This window comes from Podarcis liolepis (assembly GCF_965112155.1).
Source record: "Podarcis liolepis genome assembly, chromosome: 2".
Lineage (NCBI taxonomy): Eukaryota > Metazoa > Chordata > Lepidosauria > Squamata > Lacertidae > Podarcis > Podarcis liolepis.
In genome coordinates, this window is record NC_139555.1 from 125,955,106 (window position 1) to 125,983,089 (window position 27,984).

The 27,984-nt window shown below is 44.6% G+C and overlaps 1 protein-coding gene across 1 annotated transcript; it reads right to left on the reverse strand.

The window, feature by feature from the left end:
- Window positions 1–4: 4 nt before the first annotated feature.
- Window positions 5–27,975, reverse strand: LOC310699308 (vomeronasal type-2 receptor 26-like; the record flags this gene model as incomplete). The annotated part of the gene is made up of 7 exons (XM_083486954.1): window positions 5–903; window positions 1,402–1,528; window positions 2,350–2,580; window positions 6,492–7,274; window positions 8,965–9,256; window positions 24,157–24,421; window positions 27,930–27,975. The coding sequence occupies 7 exons, from the start codon at window positions 27,973–27,975 to the stop codon at window positions 5–7; spliced, it is 2,643 nt and encodes an 880-aa protein (XP_083343080.1).
- Window positions 27,976–27,984: the final 9 nt, after the last annotated feature.

Sequence of the window (27,984 nt, forward strand, 5' to 3'; positions counted from 1 at the left end):
CTGTTTATTTTTTTGCCGTCAGGTACTCCTTCGTGTTCAGTTCGGGCTTCAGTATAATAATGTAGCACTTGGGCATGAAGATGCAGCCCAGAAGCCCAGCACTGGAAGCCAAGATAGAGAAGACCTGCACGGCTACCATGTATTTTCCCTTGGTGCTCAGGTAGGTGGGCACAAAGGACACCCAAACACTGCAGAAGACCAGCATGCTGAAGGTGATCAGCTTGGCTTCATTGAAGGCCCCAGGCAGTTTCCTGGCTAGGAAAGCCACTGTGAAGCAGATGGCAGCCAGGAAGCCCATGTAGCCGAGGGCAGCATAAAACATGGCCACAGACCCTTCATTGCATTGCAAGATGATCTCGCCAGGTAAGGAGCTCATGTCAGAGTTTGGGAATGGAGGAGAAAGTAGCAGCCAGGTGATGCAGATGACAACTTGGACAGTGGAACAGGAAATGACAATGGAGTTGGCCAGACTCTTGCCCAGCCATTTCCTCAGCCTGCTCCCAGGCTTGGTGGCCAGGAAGGCCAACACCACAGTGATAGTTTTTGCCAACACAGAAGAGACGGCAGATGAAAAGACAATGCTGAAGACCGTTTGTCGGAGAAGACAGGTGACTTTCCTTGGCCGGCCGATGAAGAGGAAAGAGGACAAAAAGCAGAGCAGGAGAGAGAAGAGGAGGATGTAGGAGAGGTCCCTGTTGTTGGCTTTGACTAGGGGAGTTTCATTGTATTTCATGAATAGTCCCAAAACAAAGCCTGTGGTTGAAGACAAGAGTAGGGCAAAGGAAGGCAGGAGGATCCCTAAATATTCTTCATAGGACAAGAAGTTGATTGCTTTGGGAACACATAGATCTTGCTCCTTGTTTGGATGCTGATCTTCTGGACATTTGGTGCATTCATTGGCATCTGCACAGAGAAAGAGAGACTTCAGTATGCTAACATTAGTCATACACCTAGGGCAGTCTTACAATTGTGGGGAATGATTTGCATATGGGAGAGATTAAGAAATAATAATAATAATAATACCCCACCCATCTGGCTGGGTTTCCCCAGCCACTCTGGGCGGCTTCCAACAAAACACTAAATTACAATAACCTATTAAACATTAAAAGCTTCCCTAAACAGGGCTGCCTTCAGATGTTTTCTAAAAGTTTGGTAGTTATTTTTCTCTTTGACATCTGGTGGGAGGGCATTCCACAGGGCGGGTGCCACCACTGAGAAGGCCCTCTGCCTGGTTCCCTGTAACTTGGCTTCTTGCAGTTAGGGAACCACCAGAAGGTCCTTGGCGCTGGATCTCAGTGTCCGGGCAGAACGATGGAGGTGGAGACGCTCCTTCAGGTATACTGTATTCTCTAGTAGAGAACCTTCTATCCATGGCTTCTTTCCACTGGCGTTGTGTCCTACCTTCCTGAGTGGAGATTGTCCCTTCTGAGCAGGGAGCACAGTCATAGCAGCATGGGGGTTTCCCTTCCTGAATCTTCTTGGCACATCCAGGGCAACAGCTCTTGGTGCATCTTGCATGTGGCGTGGTCTGGAAATAAATAGAAGGAACAGCATTGAGGAAATGGATTGTTCAGTATTGGAAGGATCCCTGGAATAACACTAATACTAACAATAAAATAATATCTATACCCTAACCATCTGGCTGGGTTACCCCAGCCACACTGGGCAGCTTCCCACACAGATCAAAATATAATAAAGCGTGAAACATTAAAAGCATCTTTACTTCCAATTGCCCAAAGTGAGCCCAGGCCCAATTAGGAGTGATTTCTTTTTTGCTTTCTGTAGAGCAGAATGGCTGTGAAATCTCTTTAGTGTTTCTGCTTCTTCCCTTTAACATTGATATACTACAGTTTTCGACACATACAGACAATCCAGGCAACATGTGAATTGAACCAGCCATTTCTACAAAATGGGGCACTAAAACAACTCCTGACACTGTTGCCATCGCACCTGCTATGTGTTGGTGCAGTTGTGAAATAAGGCTGGACTGACTGATTTCTGCTTTGCTTCCAAGGCAAAATGGCATTGTTGAGGTTGGCATGAAGGCTGCAGAACTTGGCACCTAGTTTGCTCGTGAGGCATATCTGCACTTCCCATTTTCATTTTAGGAGGCTTTCCAGGCTCGATAAAATATATATATTACAGCTGTTCATTTTGTAATTCATTTTGTAAGCCTCTTATTCATTGTCAGATTTTATACATGCTTATTCAACAGTGAGATCCATTAAGCTCATTATCTCCAAGGAAGTGTCCATGACTGCAATAAAAGCCTCATATGTAATGTTCAACAAGCTGTTAGAATGTAGAATATACCATAGATATTAAAAAGGCATCTAACATTTCTCCTACCTTCTTCCACAGCGTGGGCCATACTATTGTTTCTGGACTAATAGTGAACTTTAGATTTGAGGACTCCTGTCTCTCTATGCTCCCAATCTTCACACTAGCATGAGATTTATTAGGGAACAACACCCAATTCACAATATCAAAGTCAACGGCCAGTGCCCCATTCTCATCCAAGTACTGTCCGTCAGTTGAAGTATTAGAAGACAGATGGACTTCTTTCAAGAATGAATGAAGCTAGAAAGACAGAGAAAACCACGTTGGATGGCATCCATTAGAAAAGACCGGTTATGATTCTGAGAAATTATGCAAAGAATGGTCATCATGGATTTAATATATGTGGAACAGAAAGCTCTAAGAAGGATGGAGTCATCTTTCTACTATAGGATCAACAACATCATAACAGGGCGGCCTCATTGCTGAAACCTAGACCACCTCCAAGATAGTCTCTATCCCAAAGCCACTCAAGGTAAAGGTAAAGGGACCCCTGACCATTAGGTCCAGTCGTGACCGACTCTGGGGTTGCGCACTCATCTCGCTGTATAGGCCGAGGGAGCCGGCGTTTGTCAGCACACAGCTTCCGGGTCATGTGGCCAGCATGACTAATCTGCTTCTGGCAAACCACAGCAGCAAACGGTAACACCGTTTACCTTCCCGCCGGAGTGGTAACTATTTATCTACTTGCACTTTGACGTGCTTTCGTACTGCTAGGTGGGCAGGAGCTGTGGGAGGAGCTTATCAGAGCTAGCAGGGCAGCAGCTGAAGAAGGTGTAAAAAGGTTTTTCTTGTGTGTGTGTTTCTTTGTGGCTGATTAGCTGCTCTCCCTGTGCAAAGGTCAGAGGGGGCAGGGTTTCTGTTGAGGCAGGTGATTAGCTGTGGGAGGAGCTTATCAGAGCTAGCAGGGCAGTTTGATCCATCTTTTAGATTTAGGGGAGCTAGTCTCAAACGTTTGTTGGGGGAGACCTAGGTTTTTTTGGGGGGGAGTTATTTGTCCTGTCCATGCTTTTTGTGATGGAGGACCGCTGTAGCCACCCCCAACGACACGTTCTCAAGATGAAGGGGGAGGGAACAGCTGCAGTCGCCTGCGGTTCCTGCGCAATGTTTGCCATCTTGCCAAAGGTTGCAGGCAGCTTTACCTGCAGCAATTGCATGTTGATTGCCCTCTTAAAAGACAAAGTCCAGCAACAGGAGGAACGTGTAGCTATGCTCCAAAGAATTAGAGAGCTGGAGCTCTTCTTGGAAGCAACAGAGCACACCGTCTCCACCAAGGAGGAGACAGGGGACTCCCCTGAGAAGGAGGCTAGTTCACCAACACAGGAGCAAGATATATGGAGAAACGTGACTCAAAGAAGTAGGAGGCCCAGGGTTCGCTCTGATTGTTTAGAAATACACAATCGCTTTGAGGTCCTCTCCCCTAGCATGGAAGACGAAGAGCAGACTCCATTTGAGGATCTCTCCCTCATTACAGTCAATCAGGTATATGAAGACGAGCAGCAAAGTCAGTCCTCAGGGAATGTGCAGGCGACCTTGGAACGGACAGCTCACGGAAGAACCCTGACCAAACCTAAGAGGAGGCGTGTAATGGTGATAGGGGATTCCCTACTGAGGGGAACAGAAGCAGTGATCTGTGGGCCTGACAAGATGTCTCGGGAGGTGTGCTGTCTCCCCAGGGCTATGATCCAAGATGTAACTGAACGACTGCAAGGAATCATAAAACCCACTGACAAATACCCCTTCCTCTTGGTTCATGTGGGAACCAATGACACTGCAAGCAATAGCCTCCAGAAGATCAAAAGAGACTACGAGGCTCTGGGCAGGAAATTGAAGCAATTAAATGCACAAATTGTCATCTCATCTGTCCTCCCAGTTGAACGACGTGGCCCAGGGAGAGAGGGGGAAATAGCGGAAGTGAACAGCTGGCTTCGCAAATGGTGTAAACAGGAACGGTTTGGATTCTTAGATCACAGACTGCAGTTTCTTGAAGATGGACTTCTGGCAAGCGATGGGCTGCACCTCACAACGGTTGGGAGAAATGTTTTTGCCAAAAATCTCAGAAACCTCATCAGGAGGGCTTTAAACTGACTAATGTGGGGGAGGGAGACAGTGCTCCTGAAGGTAGGAGTCTATCAATTGATGAAGATGATCATCCAAATGTCATAGACCAAATGGAGCAAACAGCACGCAGACCTAGTGGTGGGAGGAAAAAATCCTTAAATAAGAGTCACGGGGGAATGATTAATGGACTTCAATGTCTGTACACTAATGCGCAAAGCATGGGAAATAAACAAGATGAGCTTGAGCTCTTGGTACAGCAAACTAAATATGACATAATAGGCATCACTGAAACCTGGTGGGATAAGTCCCACGACTGGAATGTAATAATGGAGGGATACAATCTATTTCAGAGAAACAGACCAGACAAGAAAGGAGGAGGAGTGGCGTTATATGTCAGGGATGTGTATACCTGTGAAGAGATCCAAGATTTAGAACCTCAAAGCCAAAGTGAGAGCATTTGGGTCAAAATTAAGGGAGAGAAGAATAACAGTGACCTCATAGTGGGACTTTACTATAGATCCCCAAGCTAAACGGAGGACATAGATGATGCCTTCCTGGAACAGATGGCCAAGCATGCAAAAGGAAGGGAGATAGTAGTAATGGGGGACTTCAATTACCCGGATATTTGTTGGATGTCAAACTCAGCCAAGAGTATAAGGTCAAACAGATTCCTCACTGGCCTTGCAGACAACTTCATTGTCCAGAAAGTGGGAGAAGCAACAAGAGGAACAGCCATTTTAGATCTGGTCCTAACCAATGTTGATGACCTGGTTAGTGGGGTAGAAGTGGAAGGATCATTAGGCGCGAGTGATCATGCTCTTCTGAAGTTTACTATACAGCGGAAAGGAGCAGCCAAGCATACTAGGACTCAATTTCTTGACTTTAAGAAAGCCGACTTCATAAAACTTAGGGAAGTGCTGGGTGAGATCCCATGGACAGTAATACTAAAAGGAAAGGGAGCTCATGATGGCTGGGAGTTTGTTAAGAGGGAGATAGTAAAAGCACAACGTCAGGCAATACCAATGAGACGGAAACATGGAAGGTGCCTAAAGAAGCCAGGGTGGCTATCTAAAGAACTTTTAACTGAGTTAAGATTAAAAAAGGATGTGTACAAAAAATGGAAAAGGGGGGAAACCACCAAAGAGGAATTCAAACAAATAGCCAGCACGTGTAGACACAAAGTCAGAAAAGCTAAAGCACAGAATGAACTCAGGCTTGCTAGAGAGGTTAAAAGCAACAAAAAAGGCTTTTATGGGTATGTCTGTAGCAAACAGACATATAATTCTGTATATCCTAGAAGACAAGATGAAACAATGGATACACCTGGAGACATAATCAAAAATATCTCCACCACTGCATACCTATTCCTCCCAATCAAACTACAGTGGAACCTCTACTTATGGACGTAATCAGTTCTGGAGGTCCGTCCATAAGAGGATCCGGGCCAATGGGAAAAGCACTGTTGTGCACAGGCATATTCGGTGGCACCACACTTCTGCGCATGCACAAATTGCGGCTAACCCGGTATTTACTTCTGGGTTTGCCGCAGTCGCAACTTGGATCGGGCCCAAGTGGAGGCAGTGGTAAGTAGAGGTTCTACTGTGAGGAAAATCCCCACAATACTAAACAGGTTCACACAGACCATGCTTAAAGCATGGAAGGAAGAAGCAGGTAAACTGTCCCCAACCCTGTCACCATTAATCCCCCTGGCTCACCACCCACTATTTCACCATGCAGCACAAAACCTCCAGATAAAAGCCTGGCAAACCAAAGGCCACATAATCCCGCATAATCCAGTATATCCTAGAAGATGAGATGAAACAATGGGTACACCTGGGGAGACACGATTGTAAATACCCCCATCTGTGGACAAACGCCTGAAAGGGAGATGAGTGCCGCAACCCCATAGTTGCCTTTCACTGGACTTAACCGTCCAGGGGTCCTTTACCTTTTACCTTATACAGTAGAACCTCTACTTACAACCGCCACTACTTGGGCCTGATCCCACGCGACCACGGCAAACCTGGAAGTAAATACCGGGTTTGCAGCTATTTGCGCACGTGCAGAAGTATATATATATCGAGAGGCTATACCTGCCATGGCTGTAGCCTTTGAAGTTCCATCTTGTCTCCTCCACCCACCATCAACCTCTGCTTTGATCTGGATGAATAGGCTGCATTCAAGGCCTGAGCCACAACTTGGACACTATAGTAAGTGATATAACTGTCTTGGGAGTGGATCCCTTCGATCTCCTTCTGGGGCAGCAGCATCTGATTCTCCTTCTCCCTGCATCTTTCCCAACTCCTCACAGATAAGGGATGCTTTGAATATGAACATACAAATGCTTTTCGCCAAGAAGCAGAAGCTCTTGGCTCATAGTAGTCCTTTTTTGCCCCCTTTTTGGTCTTCATTACAAAGGACAATGAACCATGGGCATATCGGAAGGCGTCAGTCTCATAAAACAATATGTTGTCTGGAAAACATGTGGTGATCCAAACTTTCCCCCCGGTTTGTGTCCTTTCAAAGAAAGATTGCACCTCTATGATGACAAAAAATCCATCCTGAGAGTCTGTGTAGTAAACAAATACATTGACCTGTCTCCACATGGCAGATGGCTCATGAGAAAACCACAAGGATGTTTTCTGTTGTACTCTTTCGGTGAAGGCAACACAAATTTCCCTTTTGCTCATCAGAGGTGTCAAGGTGCTCAAGAACTTTTCTCCATTGCCATTGTCTGAAGCAAAGAGGCCGACCCATGTCCATCTGAAGTGCAGGAGGAGTTGGACAAGCCCATTGTACATACTTTCTTCATTTGGGACCATTGAGCTGACAAAAGGGGACTGTTTTTTATCATGAAGAACAAAGCCAGAACTGAGCTGGAGAGATAAGGGAAAGAGATGGGTACCTTGCTTTTCTGAACAAAGATTAGATGACAACCTCTTAAGAAAGAGTCAAAAGGAAAAAAACCAAAGAAGGTACATCTATTAAACTAAAATAATGATAACAAGTCTTTATGAGGCCTCATAAGGTAAATAGAGAAGGGCCTTGTATGAGCTCAACTGGAAGGGAGTTATATAAAATTGTACCCACAATAATATGCACAAAGGTCATGTTGGAAACGAACTGTGCATCCGAGCCACTGGGGACCCCAAACCGTGATTCATCCTTAAAGCTCAGTGATTCAGGAGGATCCTAATGGATCAGGTGGTTCTTAACTATTCTGGACCCCAATAGTTAAGCACCTCTTAAAGAAATGCAAGGAACTTGAACCTAGCTCTGTAGCACAAGGGCAGACAGGGCAAATTTAGAGCACTGGTGTTAAATGCTGCCAATAGCCTGCTCCTGTCAGTGGTCTAGCTGTAGAATTTTGCTTCCCTTGCTGCCTCTAGACCAGTCCAGGGGTAGCCCTATATACAGCGCTTTGCACTAATCAGGTCTTGAGGGTCACCATGTACAAACTATCCCAAAGTACCAACTTGTTATTGTGTATGGAGTCCAACCCCATCCAGAACAATTGTATTGAGCGTCAATCCATTCTTTGAAGCTCCTGCTGAGATTCATGGTCAACCCTATGTCAGATAAATAACCTACTAGAACAGCTTTTTAATGTGTATATGATTTTATACTATTCTATTTTGTTCTGAGCTTTTAAATTTTGTAATTAGTGCTTTTATTAGTGCTTAAGGTTAATGCTGCCTCATCTCTAACTCTTTCCATTGGCAAGACATAGTTGTCCAAACATAATATTTTGTCAGATCGAGCTTCTGCAAGTTGTATTTTATCAATATTGGGGCATAATCAGCATAAGTCATTGAGTGGATTTCAGTTTCAGTCATTTTTGCTACTGGGAATGAAGTAATCCCTATGGATATATGAATTGTGGACATGAGAATAGAAAGTGAGGTCTTTATCAGTAGGATGGTAGAATCTCAAAATACCTATTAAGCTATTTTCTGCCATTACTTTTTTAAACACCTTGGCTAGATTGCGTTGTTTGAGATATGTCAATCATAGATGAAATCATACCATTGAAGAAGAAGAAGGAGAAGAAGAAGAGGAGGAGGAGGAGGAGGAGTTTGGATTTGATATCCTGCCTTTCACTCCCTTTAAGGAGTCTCAAAGCGGCTAACATTCTCCTTTCCCTTCCTCCCCCACAACAAACACTCTGTGGGGTGAGTGGGGCTGAGAGACTTCAGAGAAGTGTGACTAGCCGGAGGTCACCCAGCAGCTGCATGTGGAGGAGCGGAGACGCGAACCCGGTTCCCCAGATTACAAGACTACCGCTTTTAACCACTACACCACACTGGCTCTCAAAGTCACCTCCTAGTATTATTTCACCTTTAGCATGGCTTTTTATTACATTATTTGTAGATTTATGGGGGGGATTGGTTATTTATTGGTGCTTAAATGCATATTGAATGATATTTATATTGAAGCAGTTGTACATTTAGAATTATGTCCCTTTCTTCCTATCATTTTGCTCATCTTATTTGTTAGAATAGTTATATTAACATCAGCAAAACTTGTTGTTTCATGAGATGTGCCTGACTTGAAGCCCATTCTTACTTGTGGGATTTTGTAGATGCCCAACATGCCTGCAATGTGCATGGAGATGTCGGATTCACCGTGTTCAAGAACAGCCAGTAACCTTTTCTGCCTCCCACAGGTGTAGTTTGGGATATTGATTTTCCCACCAGCAAGCAGATCTGTCAGGGCATCAGAAGTTGTTCTTCCATCAAAATGGGTCTCATAGATGCTGTAGCCCAGGGTGATGTTGGGTAGGAGCCTGGAGTTATGATTGACATCCTGAACTGCCAGCAAGAAGCTAAGGATTTGCCATCCCCTTTTATTCACATAACTGCAGAAAGAAAATGCCACATAGTCATTGTCAGGGGTTCAGGGACAGAGGCACAGGTGAGGGGGGAGACGGAGAGCGATGGGGAAGAATCCCAGGACAGTGAGGAAGAGGATGACAATGACTTGAGGTCTTCCATGAGTCTCTCAAGTGAATCGGAGGATTCCCAGAAGGGGGCGCCCCTGGTCAAGCCAAGGGGGGGTCACAGGGGGGACTTGCCAGGAGCAGGGAAGCAGCAGGGAAACCCCGAGTGGGAGTGGGAGATCGGGGCCGGCTTCCCAGCAGGAACGGAGTGAAGAGGGTGGAGTTCCCAGTGTGACACACGGAGCAGAGCAGGAAGGAGACAGGGGAAGGAGATCGGGGCAGGACGTCCTGCCGGAAGGGGCGGAGAATAGTACAGGGAGTAGTGTAAAAGTCAAGAGGAAGGTCAGGGGTAGCGAACGCGCGCCAAGTTCAAATGTGGAGGCGCGCGGAAATGCAGAGAGCCCGGAGGAGGAGCCTGGTCCCAAAGCACGAAGGAGGGGGGAACAGGCATCTGAGGAATCCGCGTCAGGAGAAAGCAGGAGGGAAGGAACCCAGGGGGGCAGAAAGACCCTGCGGAAAAGGAAGGACAGGAAGAGGTGGTCTAGCACAAGCCTCTTAAGCTGGTGTAGAGGCGGGACAGATTCAGAGGGGACTTCAAACGTCTAAGGCTAAGAGACGCGGGGCTGCACGCCTCGGTTGTGGAACCAATAATGAACTGCAATAAACATCCTTGTATATAAGAAGAGCTTGGCGTTGGTCTTTTGTGAGCTGAGACCTGAGGCAGCCTCTGACAGTCATGTTTGATTTAGTGAATTTGAAAGTCGCATTCTTTTTTGTATAAATCAAAGCAAATAGGATAGAAGCCCAGTAAGTACGGTATCTTTGCAGGATAGAATGGAGAAAAAACCATTATAATCTCTAATACTAAACTGCAAGCAAAAATCATGTTTAATTGGGTAAATATCCTCCCTGCTGCCTTATTTTACTCCAAATTTTGAAGAGGTTTAATTATGAGCAACATAAATACAGTAGTGCCTCCGGTTGCAGACGGGATCCGTTCCGGAGCTCTGGTCAGATCCCGAGGTTTCTGCATCTGAAGGGATTGTTTCTGCGCATGCGCATGCATTGGTAGAGCGCTTCTGTGCATGCGCGCATGGCAAAAACCCAGAAATATACTTCCGGGTTTGCCGCTGGAACTTATTTGAATCCCACAGCCCTAAAATAGCTTAAGGAGACTCTTAAACTGATGCAGCAAGAGTTGGTTGTGATAAAACACAATACTACACAAGCTTCTTCCCTGCCTCCATTGCATCTGGAGAAAACAGCAGCAGGTGACACTTGCAGGTGGGTTGCAATGTAATGGAACCACCTCCACCACTGGGACCTTGTGAGGACCTCAATATCTCCTTGCAATGATTTCACAAAGTTTTTTTGCAGATTTCATTTTGTTAACTACAGAAAATGTGCAACAGCCACACCCCCAAAGACCTCCAGGATCCCATTGATCTCCAGCAGAGACCAACCCTAGGTTCAGTCACTTTTATCTCAGAGGGGCTGATCCAGGTGGATCCAGGGAACTGAAATGAAGCAGAAACACATCAATACATTACTCACGCATTAACCCTGTTAAAGGGGGTGCTGTTGAAGGTGAAGGGTAAACGATCTCCAATGAATCTTGAAGATACAATTCCACCAATGAGATGGTTTCCTGGCCTGTAAAAATTCACAGCATAATTGAAATCCCTGATCAGATTCAGTGAGCATTTGGCCTTCTGCTGCATCCCGTAGGTCACAAGAGGGAGCAACAAGAGCAGTGTTACCATTCTGAACCCACCAGCTACACTTCCTTTCTGATTGTTCCTCTCAACTCCACAGCCAGCTAATCAGAAGAAGCCTAAACTCTTGCAAAGATGGGTCCAGCTCCAGCTTCAGAGACAAAGAGGAAAGGATATAATGGAGTGTTAGAGCACTTGTTTGCACCCAAAAGTGCCAGGTTCAACCTCACCCAACTGTTCCAGGTAGGGCTGAGGATGTCCTCTACTTGGAGAGCTGCCACCAGTCAATAGATAGTACTAAGCTAGAAGGCGGCTTCCTATATTCTGATTAAGCTACACAAGGACTTATCCCCTATACCCTTTCACCTGACGTATATCTTGACTGCAAGGCCTCTGTGGCACACAAGATATTTTATATATCTAACTTCTCAGGCACGGTGGAGTAAATAACCTCCTACTGCTTTTGATTTTGATGTCTGGGTTATTGTTCCCAAAGGCAGCATTCGAAGGGTGTTCATGGGGGATAAGAAGAGATCACTGTGGTTCTGATAATTGTAAGGGGAAGAAAGGTCTTCTCTGGGAGCAGGTGCAGAGCAGGAGAAAAACATGTTGACTCAAGAGACTGACAAGGTACAAATCGGGAGAAAGTTGAGTTTGGCTGAACATGATTGACATCAGAAGAGCCCTAAAACTGGATCAGGTGAAGAGTCCATAAAGTCCAGCATCCTCTTCTCAAAATGGACAGCCCCAAAGGGAAGGCCACTAGCAGGGGGGTCAGTGCAACAGCCCTTTCCCTAAATGTGATGCCCAACAACTGGCACTCAGAGTCTTCCTGCCTCAAACAGTGGAGGGGGGTCATATTCATAAGGGCTATTAGCTGTTTATAGCCTTATCCACCTCCATGATGTGGCCTAAATATCTATTTTTTTCAGTTAATCCTTAAACAAGATCCCAATCCAAAATTTTGTTTAGCAGCCTCGGTTTTTGTAAAAAAAATTCCTTCCAGTAGCACCTTAAAGACCAACTAAGTTAGTTCTTGGTATGAGCTTTCGTGTGCATGCACACTTCTTCAGATACACTGAAACAGAAGTTGCCAGATCCTTCTATATAGTGAGAAGGTGGGGAGGGGTGTTACTCAGAAGGGTGGTGGGAATGGGAGATAGGCAGATAGCTGAGAGAGCCTCTTGACGACTCTTAACGACTGTAATAGGTCTTACAGGAAAAGGCAAGGGGTGGGAAGGTGAGAAATGGCTTAGTTATGTATAGTGAGATAAGAATCCAATGTCTTTGTTCAGCCCGGGTCTTTTCATGGTTTTAAGTTTGGTAATGAGTTGTAATTCAGCAGCTTCTCTTTCCAGTCTATTTCTGAAATTCCTTTGTAGTAAAACAGCTACTTTGAGATCTTGTATAGAATGTCCTGGGAGATTGAAGTGTTCTCCTACTGGTTTTCAGACCCTTCATTGCATTGCAAGATGATCTCGCCAGGTAAGGAGCTCATGTCAGAGTCTGGGAATGGGGGAGAAAGTCCCAGCCAGGTGATGCAGATGACAACTTGGACAGTGGAACAGGAAATGACAATAGAGTTGGCCAGATGTCGGGTTTTGTAGTTGGAGTCAGCCAGGACCCGTCCCTCCTCAGGCCATGTGGAAAAAGGCCTGTAAGGCAGGGAGCAGGTCTTCTGGGACTCAAAGCTGTGAGATAGTTGAGGAAAAGAAAGGGCATCATTTTTGTGACCATAAGATGTATATAATTTCTCATTTAAAAATTGAATTTATTTGTGATCCCATCAGATTTTGTTATACTCATTGGTCATTAATTGCTGGGCCAAATTATCATATTGGGTTAATAAAATAAAATAAAATCTAGCTGCTAAGGCCTGTAAGGCAGGGAGCAGGTCTTCCAGGACTCAGAGCCATGAGACAGTTGAGGAATAGAAAGGGCAGAGTGACTAAAGTGAGAAGGCAGTGATGCTGAAAGGTAAAACATCAACTGAGCAAAGTGAATGAGGTGTCATACTCAGAGGAAAATGGCAGTTTTAAACAACTGAACTCCTGAACTCCCTAGAGAAACACAAAAATTCAGCATCACCTGTTGAAAATGATTAACAATGCTTTTAATGCAGACCAAAGGAAAGATGGTGGGACAGTGTTCTCGAAGCTACCAGCATGAGTTTGACCAAACTGCGGGAGGCAGTGGAAGACAGGAGTGCCTGGCGTGCTCTGGTCCAGGGGGTCACGAAGAGTCAGACACGACTAAATGACTAAACAACAACAAAAAGAAAAATGGATTATCTCTCTCACTCTCTCTGTTTATTTTTTTGCCATCAGGTACTCCTTCGTGTTCAGTTCGGGCTTCAGTATAATAATGTAGCACTTGGGCATGAAGATGCAGCCCAGAAGCCCAGCACTGGAAGCCAAGATAGAGAAGACCTGCACAGCCACCATGTACTTCCCCTTGGTGCTCAGGTAGGTGGGCACAAAGGACACCCAAACACTGCAGAAGACCAGCATGCTGAAGGTAATCAGCTTGGCTTCATTGAAGGCCCCAGGCAGATTCCTGGCTAGGAAAGCCACCGTGAAGCAGATGGCCGCCAGGAAACCCATGTAGCCGAGGGCAGCGTAAAACATAGCAACAGACCCTTCATTGCATTGCAAGATGATCTCGCCAGGTAAGGAGCTCATGTCAGAGTCTGGGAATGGGGGAGAAAGTCCCAGCCAGGTGATGCAGATGACAACTTGGACAGTGGAACAGGAAATGACAATAGAGTTGGCCAGACTCTTCCCCAGCCATTTCCTCAGCCTGTTCCCTGGCTTGGTGGCCAAGAAGGCCAACACCACAGTGATGGTTTTTGCCAACACAGAAGAGACGGCAGATGAGAAGATGATGCTGAAGACCATTTGTCGGAGAAGACAGGTGACTTTCCTTGGCCGACTGATGAAGAGGAAAGAGGACAAAAAGGAGAACAGAAGGGAGAAGAGGAGGATGTAAGTGAGGTCTCTGTTGTTGGCTTTGACTAGGGGAGTTTCATTGTATTTCATGAATAGTCCCAAAACAAAACCTGTGGTTGAAGATAAGAGTAGGGCAACGGAAGCCAGGAGGATCCCCAGATATTCTTCATAGGACAAGAAGGTGATTGCTTTGGGGACACATTGATCGCGGTCCTTGTTTGGATACTGATCTTCTGGACATCTGATGCATTCGTTGGCATCTGCACAGAGTAAAAGAGACTTCAGTATGCTAACATAAGTCATACACCTACAGCAGTCTGGATGCTGTTACAATTGTGCAAAATTGTTGGCATATGGGAGAGATCAAGAAAGAACGCTGTGTTCACTGGTAGAGAACCTTCTATCCATGGCTTCTTTCCACTGGTGTCGTGTCCTACCTTCCTGAGTGGAGATTGTCCCTTCTGAGCAGGGAGCACAGTCATAGCAGCATGGAGGCTTCCCTTCCTGAATCTTCTTGGCATATCCAGGGCTACAGCTCTTTGTGCATCTTGCATGAGGCGTGGTCTGGAAATAAATAGAAGGAGGAGCAGCATCGAGGCTTTAGGAAATGGATTGTTGAGTTTTGGGGAGATTATCATTGTTGTTGTTGTTGTTGTTTATACCCCACCCATCTAGCTGGGTTACCCCAGTCACTCTGGGCAGCTTCCAAAATATAATAAAGTGTGAAACATTAAAAGCATCTTTACTTCCAATGGCCCAAAGTGAGCTCAGGCCAATTTAGAAGTGATCCCTTTTTTGCCATACTGTAGAGCAGCATGGCTGTGAAATCTCTTTAGTTTTTCTGCTTCTTCCCTTTAACACTTTTCTGTACATACATACAATCCAGGCAGCATGAAATATATGAGGAACAAGAGCTTAACGGCAATGCTAGGATCAAAATAAGAAAAAACATGAGAATTGAACCAGCCATCATAAAAAAACTCCTACAAAATGGAGCACTAAAACAACTCCTGATACAGTTCCCATCACATCTGCTATGTGTTTGTACAGTTGTGAAATACAGCTGGACTGACTGACTTCTGCTTTGATTCAAAGGCTAAATGGTGTTGTTGAGGTTGGCATGAAGGCTGCAGAACTTGACACCTAGTTTTCTCGTGAGGCATATCTGCACTTCCCATTTTCATTTTAGGAAGCTTTCCCAGCTGGATGAATAAATATTTATTACAGCTGTTCATTTTGTAATTCATTTTGTAAGCCTCATTCATTGTCAGACTTTATACATGCTTATTCAACAGTGAGATCCATTAAGCTCATTATCTCCAAGGAAGTTTCCATGACTGCAATAAAAGCCTCATACGTAATGTTCAACAAGCTGTTAGAATGTAGAATATACCATAGATATTAAAGAGGCATGTAACATTTCTCCTACTTTCTTACACAATGTGGGCCATACAGTACTATTGATTCTGGGTTAATGGTGAACTTTCTAACCTTTTTTATAGCACCAGTCTTAAAGGAAACTATATAAAATTGCTATAAGGTAAAAAAAGAAAAAGTTAAAGAAAAGAACCCCTGGATGGTTAAGTCCAGTCAAATTCAACTTTGGGGTGTGGCGCTCATCTCTGCTTTCAGGCCGAGGGAGCCGATGTTTGTTCCAAGTCATATGGCCAGCATGTCTAAACGACGTCTAGTGCAGGGAAGACTGTGACAAGATCCAGAGTGCACAGAAACATGGTTTACCTTCCCGCCACAGTGATACTTATTTATCTACTGGCACTGGGAAGCTTTCAAACTGCTAATGTTCAACAAGCTGTTAGAGTATAGCAGGAATCAGAGATATTAAAAAGGCACATAACATTTATCCTACCTTCTTACTCAGCGTGGGCCATACTATTGCCTCTGGATTAATGATGAACTTTAGATTTGAGGACTTCTGTCTCTCTATGCTCCCAATTTTCACACTAGAATGAGAATTATTAGGAAACAGCACCCAATTCACAATATCAAAGTCAATGGCCAGTGCCCCATTCTCATCCAAGTACTGTGCATCAGCTGAAGTATTGGAAGACAGATGGACTTCTTTCAAGAATGAATGAAGCTAGAATAACAGAGAAAACCACGTTGGATGGCATATATTAGTAAAGACTTATTAACTGGTAATGTATGTAAAGAATGGTCATAATGGATTTAGTAAAGGTGGAACACAAAAGTCTAAGAAGGGTGGAGTCATCTTTCTACTACAGGATCCTGTTTTCTATAGCATCAATCTTAAAGGAAAGTATATAAAGAATGATATAAGGTTTTTTAAAAAGGTAAAAGACCCCTGGAAGGTTAATTCCAATCAAATTTGACTTTGGGGTGTGGCGCTCATCTCCACTTTCAGGCCAAGGGAGCTGACATTGTCCACAGAGAGCAAGATGGCTATACAATGGCATCAGGACCTGGAAGTCACAGATTATAAAGACATTTGGAGGAGGAAATCATTGGTTGGATATTCCTTCACTTGGCATATGGGGACATGGCTGCTGTGCACACATGAGAAGAAAATGGGATGTCCCAGTTTTTCCGAAACACCTGTAGAGTATGTTCCTATTATGATTATTCCGGAGTTGGAAAATAAATCACAATCTTCAAAAGTGGGAGGCCATTTCTGTAATCTACCCCCCCCACTCTTTAACCCATATCTAATTCTACCCTTCCTTCCCCACCCATCACACTTTATGTTAGCGCAACTTAATAGGTTTGATAGACAGTACAAGGTGAGAGACACAGGTCAACCCAGACGGATTGGCATGGAATCATCCTATAAAGTAGATAAGCAAGATGGCTAGCTTAAAAGCAATTACAGTGGTGCCCCGCAAGACGAACGCCTCACAAGACGGAAAACCCGCTAGACGAAAGGGTTTTCCGTTTTGGAGGCGCTTCACAAAACGAATTTCCCTATGGGGTTGCTTCGCAAGACGAAAAAATCTTGCGCGTCCCCGCGGGTTTTTTCCGCTCCCCCCCTTTTCCTAAGCCGCCTATCAGCTGTTCCACTGAAAAACCCACTTAACAGCTGATCACGGAAAGCCGCTAGACCGCTGTAGCGCTAATCCACTAGGCTGTCAATGGGCTTGCTTCGCAAGACAAAAAAACCGCTAGACGAAGAGAATCGCGGAACGGATTCTTTTCGTCTTGCGAGGCACCACTGTACATTAAATGTGAGGGGGTTGGGAAACCCTATGAAAAGAAAACGCATCACCTCGTATGTGAACACCATGAAACCACACATTCCTTTCCTACAGGAAATACACAATCCACCGAAAAGAAGCAAACTCCTGGGTGATCCCTGCTTCAGTCAACAATGGATTGCACCTGGTTCAGGAAAGGCCCACAAAGTAGCCATAATACTCAGTAGAGACCTGAACGTCAAAGCCACGACAGTGCTAAAAAACAAAAGAGGCAGATTCATTTTTGCTAAAGGGACACTAGATAGCAAAACTAAACTGACAATTGGCTCCATATATGCCCCAAACACAAAGCAACTAGAGTTCATCCAAAAAACCTAAACAAATTCCTTTCCTTCTCCAAAGGGGAAGCAATCCTGGTAGGTGACCTCAACCTAAATATGAGAGGCATCTTTCTGAAAAACACCCACCCTACATCCCCATGGGCAACCTTCCTCTGAAGGCAACCCCAAACATTTAGGGACTCTTGCAAATTGCTACAGATTCCATCCTGGGTGCCACGGCACAGTGTGCAGACTAGATAGCATTCTGCTCACACTAGGTCTGATCCCCTTAGTTGGATCAGTGAACAAAGGCAGCATTAAAATCACAGATCCTGCCCCAGTAGAATTTGCCCTTAATATATGAGAAGAAACACAAACCACCCCATCATGGCCCTTCAGTCCCATCCTAACCACAAATGAGCTAATTAGAGGGAGTCTCACAAAAAACACTCCAAAACTACTACCAAAGAAAATGATGTAGACAATATAACCTTCGGGATGCAATAAAAGCGGTCACAAGAGGAGCCTGCATAAAAGAGAAAGCATCCCTTAAAAAAAAACCCTCTTCAAATATTAGCAAAAGAGAACAAGACATAATGGGCCTCTCATCACGCTACAAACAAACTGGAGCTAAAACCCCGCCCCCTTCCTTAAACCTATACCCCAAACATACACTAAGTAGAAGAATAGAAACATAACCACCCCACCCTACTCACCACTCCTCCTCCCCCTCTTCTCCCCCTTATTTCTTCCTAACCTAACTTATATGCTACACTAATGTCTCACAACAAATGAAATTGATCTGTAGAAAACACAACTTGAAAAAAGGAAAATGCACTTATTTTGTAAACTAAGAAATTTTATACAGTGTGCTTATATGAGTGTGTGTGTGTGTGTGTCTATTATATATCTATCTATATCTATATCATCTCTATCTCTATCTCTATCTCTATCTCTATCTCTATCTCTATCACGCTAGAGGCCATACCTGCCATGGCTGTAGACTTTGAAGCTCCATCTTGTCTCCTCCACCCACCATCAACCTCTGCTTTGATCTGGATGAATAGGCTGCATTCAAGGCTTGAGCCACAACTTGGACACTGTAGTAAGTGATATAACTGTCTTGGGAGTGGATCCCTTCGATCTCCTCCTGGGGAAGCAATGTCTCCTTCTCCCTGCATCTTTCCCAACTCCTCACGGATAAAGCATGCTCTGAATATGAACATTCATATGCGTTCCACCAAGAAGCAGAAGCTATTGGCTCATAGTAGTCCTTTTTTGCCCTTTGTTTGGTCTTTATTACAAAAGACAAAGAACCATGGGCATATCGGAAGGCCTCCGTCTCATAAAACAAGATGGTGTCCTGAAGGCCTGTGGTGATCCAGACTTTCCCCCCAGTTTGTGTCCTTTCAAAGAAAGACTGTACCTCTATGATGACAAAAAATCCATCCTGAGTATCTGTGTAGTAAACAAATACATTGACTTGTCTCCACATGGCAGATGGTTCATGAGAGAACCACATGGAAGTTTTCCGTTGTACTCTTTCGGTGAAGGCAACACAAATTTCGCTTTTGCTCATCAGAGGTGTCAAAGTGCTCAAGAACTTTTCTCCATTGCCATTGTCTGAAGCAAAGAGGCCGACCCATGTCCATCTGAAGTGCAGGAGGAGTTGGACCACCCCATCGTACTGAGCGTCTTCATTTGGGGCCATTGAGTTGACAAAAGGAGACTGTTTTTTATCATGAAGAACGAAGCCAGAACTGAGCTGGTGAGAGAAGGGAAAGAGACCGATGCTTTGCTTTTCAGGACAAATTTAATTATCAACCTCAACCTTATTTGAAATATAGTATTTTAATTTTATTTTAGCAATGTATAAACCACTTAAAAGCTTTGTGATTACAGAGGACCATACCTCAGCACCTTCGTTTAGCAAAGGAAGTGTTCTATATGATTCAGCTGGTTTAGGTCCATTTGCTAGGAATAGGTACATTTATAGCTTCTAAACTCTAGGAGGTTTTTGGGGGGTGGAAGATTTGTAGATAATTGTTGTATTAACTTGTTATTTTATTAGTGGAAAGTTTATATAGGTTGCTTTCATTTATCAATGAATAAATTATGCTTTGTACCTGTTCCTCGGTGACTTATTACTCTAAGAGTAAGACTTTGACGCAGGTGGCGCTGTGGGTTAAACCACAGAGCCTAGGACTTGCCGATCAGAAGGTCGGCGGTTCGAATCCCTGTGACGGGGTGAGCTCCCGTTGCTCAGTCCCAGCTCCTGCCAACCTAGCAGTTTGAAAGCACGTCAAAGTGCAAGTAGATAAATAGGAACCGCTCCGGCGGGAAGGTAAACGGCGTTTCCGTGCGCTGCTCTGGTTCACCAGAAGCGTCTTAGTCATACTGGCTACATGACCCGGAAGCTGTACGCTGGCTCCCTCGGCCAATAAAGCAAGATGAGCGCTGCAACCCCAGAATCTGTTAGGTATTCAAGGAAGATAGAGTTCTTTTGATGTTGCCCAGCCTGGCTGCCACTGCTATAACAGACTCAGCTTACCAGCTGTCCACCATTTCGGTTCTCACCAGCTGCCAAGCTGCCAGGAAACAGCAAGAGCTGTTTACATCAGATGTCTCACAGCGTGAGAAAGGAAGTGTGAGTCACTTCTCAGACTGTCTTCAGCGTAACTGGGGTGGAGTTACGTTCGTCCCTTCCGCTTCTGGACTGAAGCAGTGTTGAGTCGTAGTACTCACAGGGTGGGCTGTTTGAGACAGCCAGCCAAGCGTGTTGTTTTGTATGCAGTTTAATAAAGTAGATGAAATCTACGAACTGCCTATTCCTTCTGATGTTTTGTGCAGAAGGGAATTAGTGTGCTTTTCTCATAAGAGCGAAGTTGCTTAATTATCGGTCTCTCTGGACTGAAGGAGGATTCCTGAACGGCAGCCAGAGGATGACCACTGGAGTAATCGCCCTGGAGTGCTTCGGGATGCTGGCAGTGGTCCCGGGCGGGTGATAATCCAACAGCAACTTCCACCGGCCGCAGAGCTGCCTGAATGGTGGTGACTGGTGCAGCAGCAGCCTGGCACCTTCCTGCAGCTGTGCTGCCACAGAATGAGGAGGAAGTGCTTCCACCAGGGCTGGTAGTAGGATGGGCCCACAGCCATGGGGGCAGGAGAAAAGGTGTGCCCTCCTCACACACTTGCTATAGAAGCCAAGACTGGGGGCGGGGCTGTAGTGCAAGTACTGTGTACCAGTGAGCACCACTAGAAAAAAGTTTGCTATTTCTAAGGAAGTAGTTAATTTTTATGTCTTATACATACAATTAAGATTCTTGCTTGCCTATATTATAGCTGATATGAAAGTAATTTAGATGGCTATTTTCAAACCACCATTGTGGTATGCCTGAGTCAATGCATTGTCTTCCATTTTTCAGTCTGAAGTCTTTGGTATAACAATCTTATTTCATTTCTCCATTGACCCCGGACCTGGTCTTTGCTTATTAACTTTTTTTAAAAAATGATTTTTTCTGAATTAAATATTTCTCTTTTGGGGTAAACATTTTCCATTTTTCAGATATTTTTTGAATCAATATTGCACAACTATAGGTTTCTTCTGCATCCCAGCTTACTGGCCAGGTTACCTCTAGAGTAATATTTTGGCTCATTTCTAACTCTTTCAATTGGCAAGACGTAGTTGTCCAAACATAATAATTTGTCATATCGAGTTTCTGCAAGTTGTATCTTTAGCAATATTGAGGCATAATCAGCATAAGTCATTGGGTGGATTTCAGTTTTAGGCATCTTTGCTACTGGGCATGAAGCAATGAGAGAAAATCTCTATGGAAATATGAATTGTAGACATGAGAATAGAAAGTGAGATCTTTATCATTAGGATAGCAGATTCTCCAAATATCTATCAAGCTATTTCCTTCCATTATTCTATTAAAGGGATTGGCTAGATGGCCTTGCTTGAGATCTGTCAACCATAGATGAAATCATACCATGAAATCAAGTATTATTCCACCTTTAGCATGGCTTTTTATTACATTATTTGTAGATTTGGGGGGGGAAATGGTTATTTATTGTTTTGTAAATGCATATTGAAGAAGATCTATATTGAAACAGTGGTACATTTAGCATTACGTTCCTTTCTTACTATCATTTTGCTCAATTTATTTAATAAAATAGTTATAGTATCCTCAGCATAATTTGTTGTTTTGTGAGATGACAAATGTCAGGTGTGCCCATTCTTACTTGTGGGATTTTGTAGATGCCCAACATGCCTGCAATGTGCATGGAGATGTCGGATTCACCCCGTTCAAGAACAGCCAGTAACGTTTTCTGCCTTCCACAGGTGTAGTTTGGGATATTGATTTTCCCACCGGCAAGCAGATCTGTCAGGGCATCAGAAGTTGTTCTTCCATCAAAATGGGTCTCATAGATGCTGTAGCCCAGGGTGATGTTGGGAAGGAGCCTGGGGTTATGATTGACATCCTGAACGGCCAGCAAGAAGCTAAGAATTTGCCATCCCCTCTTATTCACAGAGCTGCAAAAAGAATTATGCCACATAGTCGTGTTCGATTCAGTGAAATTGAAAGTCACATTCTTTTTTTTTTGTAAATCAAACCCAAAGGTAAAGGAGCCCAGTAAGCAGAGAACAGTGGGGCAATGCCCATGGTATCTTTGCAGGAGAGGAGAATGGAGAAAAAACCAGGACACAAACCAGCCCCCTGAACCCACCACCAGCTCCAGTGGCAGAGGCTCCAACTGTATTTTATTCTCTGAACTGCCCTGAGATTTTAGGATGAATGGCAGCATATACCGTATTTTTCGCCCCATAAGGCGCACCGGCCCATAAGACGCACCTAGTTTTTTGGGGGGGAAATAAAGGGGAAAAAAATTATTTCCCCCCCAGGTGCGCTGCGCTACACCAGGAGCTTGGGGCGTGCGGAGCTCAGCGCGCCCCAAGCTTCTGCGTGCGCGCAAGCAGTCCGCTAGCCCTGGGAGAGCTGCGCGGCTCTCCCAAGGCTAGCGGACTGCTTGCGCGCACCTAGAAGCACAGGCTGCCGCCCCAAGCCTCGCGCACCCAGTGGGACCTCCTGCCGGGAGCGCGAGGCTTGCTGACACTCGCACGAAGCAGGGGAAGCCCTCCGGAGGGCTCCCCGTGCTTCGGGCGACAGGCTGCCGCCCCAAGCCTCGTGCACCCGGTGGGACCTCCTGCCGGGTGCGCGAGGCTTGCAGACACTCGCCCGAAGCAGGGGGAGCCCTCCGGAGGGCTCCCCGTGCTTCGGGCGACAGGCTGCCGCCCCAAGCCTCGCGCACCCGGTGGGACCTCCTGCCGGGCGCGCGAGGCTTGCAGGCATTCGCCCCATAAGACGCACCCCGATTTCCCCTTCATTTTTGGAGGGGAAAAAGTGCGTCTTATGGGGCGAAAAATACGGTAAGTTTAATAAGTAAATACAGAAAAACTTACGCCTAAGATTGAGGAGGACGGTTTCACATATGACATCACACACATGACATCACATGACATCGCATGACGTTTTGGGAGGAGCCAGGGAATGGAGCCAAACACAGTTGCTGATAGCTCCTCATTTCTGAGACTCGACACTTCCGGTCTTAGATGGCTCCATGAGCAGTTACTCTCTTCTCCTCTCCCTGCTAAATATCTTAAGGATTTCTAAAATACTTCTAGTATACTAAACTCTTAAAAATACATCTCTATGAAGCTGCTGGGAGAAACCATTGGGGGTTTGGGCTGGGTGTTCATCAGTATGCAAATTATACTCAGCTCTACCTCTCATTTAAATCGGAACCAATGAAAGCAGTGAATGTCCTGTGTGAGTGTCTGGTGGTGGTTGGAGGATGGATGACGGCTAACAGATTGAGGTTGAATCCTGACAAGGCAGAAGAACTGCTTTGGGGGGACAGGGGCTGGGCAGATGTGGGTCTTGGTCCTGAATGGGGTAACTGTGTCCCTGAAGGACCAGGTGTGCAGCCTGGGAGACTCAACAGCCTTCAAGGGCTTAGAATCCTCCACTCCACGGGCTCAGGGAAGATTTGGGAAGCCTGGCTCAACTTTGTCCAGTGGTTAGTAGCTACCACTGTATCTAAGGTCTTCTCCAGGCATTATATATCTCACAAACATTGCTTCCCATTAAATGGTTGGCATGTTTGGAATCAAAGCTTGAGAAGAGCACCTGCCTAAGCATAGTAGAGAGTTACAGTTTTCAGTTGCATAGATTGCTTTGTGCCTGGGGAAAATAATTGTGCATTGAACATTGTGTTCCCCATCTATCATTGCACCCAGCTATAAAGGACAAGCCTGCCTTTCAACATTCACTTTTCTGAGTGAGAGAAGCAATCTCCCGTTCATCTCCAGGTGAGGGTAGTGGCTCAGTCCTGGGGCCAGAAGATTTTATTGGGTTGAGAGCGGGAGAACTCCACAGTTTTCATGCCAAGAAATACTCCAAGGTTCCATGAGACACAATGAAAGAATGAATGTCATTTGCTAAGTACAGAAAACCTGCAACAGGCATACCCTATAGACCTCCAGGGCCCCAAAGATCCCCAAGAGAGACCCACCCTAACTTCAGTCATTTTCATCTCAGAGGGGCTCACCCACGTGCATCAAGTGCATTGAGTGTAGAAGAAACGCATCAATATATTACTCACGCATCAACAAAGTTAAAAGGGGTTTTGGAGAAGGTGAAGGACAAACGATTTCCAATGAATTTTGAAGATACGATTCCACTAATGAGATGGTCTCCTGGCCTGTAATAATTCACAGCATAATTGACATCCCTGATCAGATTCAGTGAGCATTTTGCCTTCTGCTGCATCCCGTAGGTCACAAGAGGGAGCAACAAGAGCAGTGTTACCATTCTGAATCCACCAGCTACACGTCCCTTCTGACTGTTCCTCTCAACTCCACAGTCAGCTAATCAGAAGAAGCCTAAACTATTGCAAAGACATGTCCAGCTCCAGCTTCAGAGACAAAGAAGACATGATATAATGGAGTGGTAGAGCACTCGTTTGCACCCAAAAGTGCCAGGTTCAACCTCACCCAACTGTTCCAGGTAGGGCTGAGGATGTCCTCTACCTGGAGAGCTGCCACCAGTCAGTAGATAGTACTAAGCTAGAAGGCGGCTTCCTATGTTCTGATTAAGCTACACAAGGACTTATCCCCTATACCCTTTCACCTGACGTATATCTTGACTGCAAGGCCTCTGTGGCATACAAGATATTTTATATATCTAACTTCTCAGACACGGTGGAGTAAATAAACTCCGGCTGCTTTTGATCATGATGTTTGTGCTATTGTTCCCAAAGGCAGCATTTGAAGGGTGTTCATGGGGGATAAGAAGAGATCACTGTGGTTCTGATAATTGTAAGGGGAAGAAAGGTCTCCTCTGGGAGCAGGTGCAGAGCAGGAGAAAAACATGTTGACTCAAGAGACTGACAAGGTACAAATCGGGAGAAAGTTGAGTTTGGCTGAACATGATTGACACCAGAAGAGCCCTAAAACTGGATCAGGTGAGGGGCCCATAAAGTCCAGCATCCTCTTCTCAAAATGGACAACCAGTTGCCCCAAAGGGAAGGCCACTAGCAGGGGGGTCAGTGCAGCAGCCCTTTCCCTAAATGTGATGCCCAACAACTGGCACTCAGAGTCTTCCTGCCTCAAACAGTGGAGGGAGGCCATATTCATAAGGGCTAGTAGCTGTTTATAGCCTTATCCACCTCCATGATGTGGCCTAAATATCTATTTTTTAAAAAAACAAAATTCATGTACTACTTTCTTGTACAAAACCCCCCCACAAGAATAATGATAAATTTATTGGGAAAAGATAAGATAAAAAAGATCTATTTGGAAATCCAAAATATAATTAAGTAAAAAGTTAAGCCAAAAATAGATTAAATAACATGTCAACTGCTACACATCTAAACAGATTTCCCTCAATAAAAATTGTTTTCCCAGGCATCAAAAAGAATACAGAGAGTGTGTCAAAAGGCGGAATGTGGCAAAGTGTAGGTGCTGCCACAGGAAGGGATCAATTTACCCCTGTCCAGAATGAGCATTGTGTGGCACCAGCAGTGCTTTTTTCTGGGGGTACTCAAGGGTGCGCAGTACTCCCCCCACCCCAAACAACTTCATGGTGAGTGCAAGCACCTTCTTTTCTTTCTTTAAAAAAAAGCCCTGGGCACCAACAATTATGCCAGTTTTTCAAACTAAAGCAGATGAGTGAATATATAGGGAAGATGACAATTCCTCGAATCAACTCTTCCCAAAGTGTTAGGAGCGTCCGTAAAACCTTGAGCTTGGCTCAGTAACAAAGGAGCCACCACTGAAGATCTCAGAGCAGAGTTGTAATCGGCTGATGAAGTCCCAATCCAGCCCAATGACCATCTCTGCATGGTTGTGGTCCTCCAACGCCAGGCCAGGGGCACCCCCCTCCCACTGCCAAGTGTTGGCCTAAGAGTGATTTCAGTGGATGGCGTGGAAGTGACTGTGTCTTGTGCCAAAGTGGAGCATTGGGACAGGCACGAGGTGAGGTCATGTCAGTCTGCTTCTCATTTTTAACTAGGGCAGAGTTCTTCTTTTAAATCTGTACTCCAAAGACAAACTTTTTCACTTCTCCAAATGTTTTTCATTCTAGAATAGGGGTCACAAACATGGTGTCCTTCAGATTTTGTTTGATTATAGCTCCCAGCAGCCATCTGGAAACCCCTGCCTCTGCCAAACAGAAAAGCTGCTGATAGCCTCGTTTTCAATTGGAAGTCATGTGAACTTGACAAGGGACTGATGTCAATGTCCCCCACTTTCAGATCACCCTCTTCCTGCCCAGTTGAGAAAACAAGGTCCAGCTGGGCAAAGGATGTAGGTTATAATATACCATTTAATTTATGGGAGAAGTTATGGAAAGGGGATTTAAAATTTATGGCTTGCTGTTCACTGAAAGAAAACTACATGAAGATGATGTATTATTGGTATTTGAGTCTGGTAAAATTAGCAAAAGTGTATAAAAGTATATAAAATGTATGTCGGAAACATAAGGACAAGGGAGGTACTTTTCATCATATGTGTTGGTCTTGCAGAATAGTAAAAGACTTCTTGGAAATAATATACAGTACAATGAATTAAAAAATATTTAAAATAACTTTTGCCAAAAAAAAACAAAACACCAGAAGCCTTTTTACTTGGATTAACAGGAGAAGAATTACCAAGGGACTTAAAAGGATTATTCATGTATGCAACAACAGCTGCAATAATGCGGCTTGTCCAGAACTGGAAAGAAGAGAAGGTACCAACAAAAGAAGAATGGATAACTAAGATGATGGACTATGCCAAAATGGCAAAGATGACCATGAAGATCAGATACCAAGATGAAGAAAAGTTCCATCAGGAATGGAAGAAATTTATAGACTATCTTAAAGACCACTGAGTTAGCAGGTTTGATATAACATTTATGAAAGTGTATAATCTAAAATCAGGGAAAATATGAGGGAAAACAAATAGTTTGGAGAAATATAATTAGATGCAAGAAACTGGGGGAGAGGGTTGGAAACCATGGGAGGGATGGGCGGAAGCCTATATGGTATTTTTGGAAAAGTTTTGAGTATATAAAATATTGTTTGAAATTTATTTTTTATGTGTGTGTGTGTGTGTGTGTGTGTGTGTGTGTGTGTGAGAGAGAGAGAGAGAGAGAGAGAGAGAGAGAGAGAGAGAGAGAGAACAAGGTCCAGAGTGTGGCCTGTAACATGCGTTGGGATGGTGATATGTTGGGACAGCCCCATGGTCATTGTGGCAGCCATGAAGTCCTGAGCCACCCCAGAACAAGTTGCCTCAACATGGATGCTGAAGTCCCCCCCCCCAAACCAACAGTCTGGGAGTCCTCTGCACCACCTCTGAGACCAGCTCTGTCAACTGAGGCAGGGAGACTGCTGGGCAGTGTGGTGGGTGGTAAACCAGCCAGTCCCTAATCTGTCCAGACTGCCCAATGCCAGAAACACACATTTTATTTTTTAAGAATATATATATATATATGTTTCTAGAGATAAATACAAAATTTATATACTTTCCAATTTTTTTACTTAACCAAGACTTTTATATAGATACAATAGAAACACAGAAAGGTGTGTGTGAGGGAGGGAGAGGGGGGGGGAGAGAACAAACATATTAAAATAAGATTCACAAAGCAAAGAACTTCCAATTCTTCAGCTGTCCACTATATATAAGCAATACTCACTTTGTCCAATTCACAATAACACCCCACAAAGCTACTTTCCGTAAACTAACATTATCTTCAACCCTCAAATCCAGATGTCATAATTTCTTTTTCTTTTTCACGCAAAATGTCTATGAAAGGTTTCCAATCTTTAACAAATGTTAACAATGGCTTTTCTCTGATTGAACATGTCAATTTCACCATCTCAGCTAAACCCATTACCTTTAACAGCCATTATTCCATTGCTGGCGATGATGTTTCCTTGCATCTTTGTGCA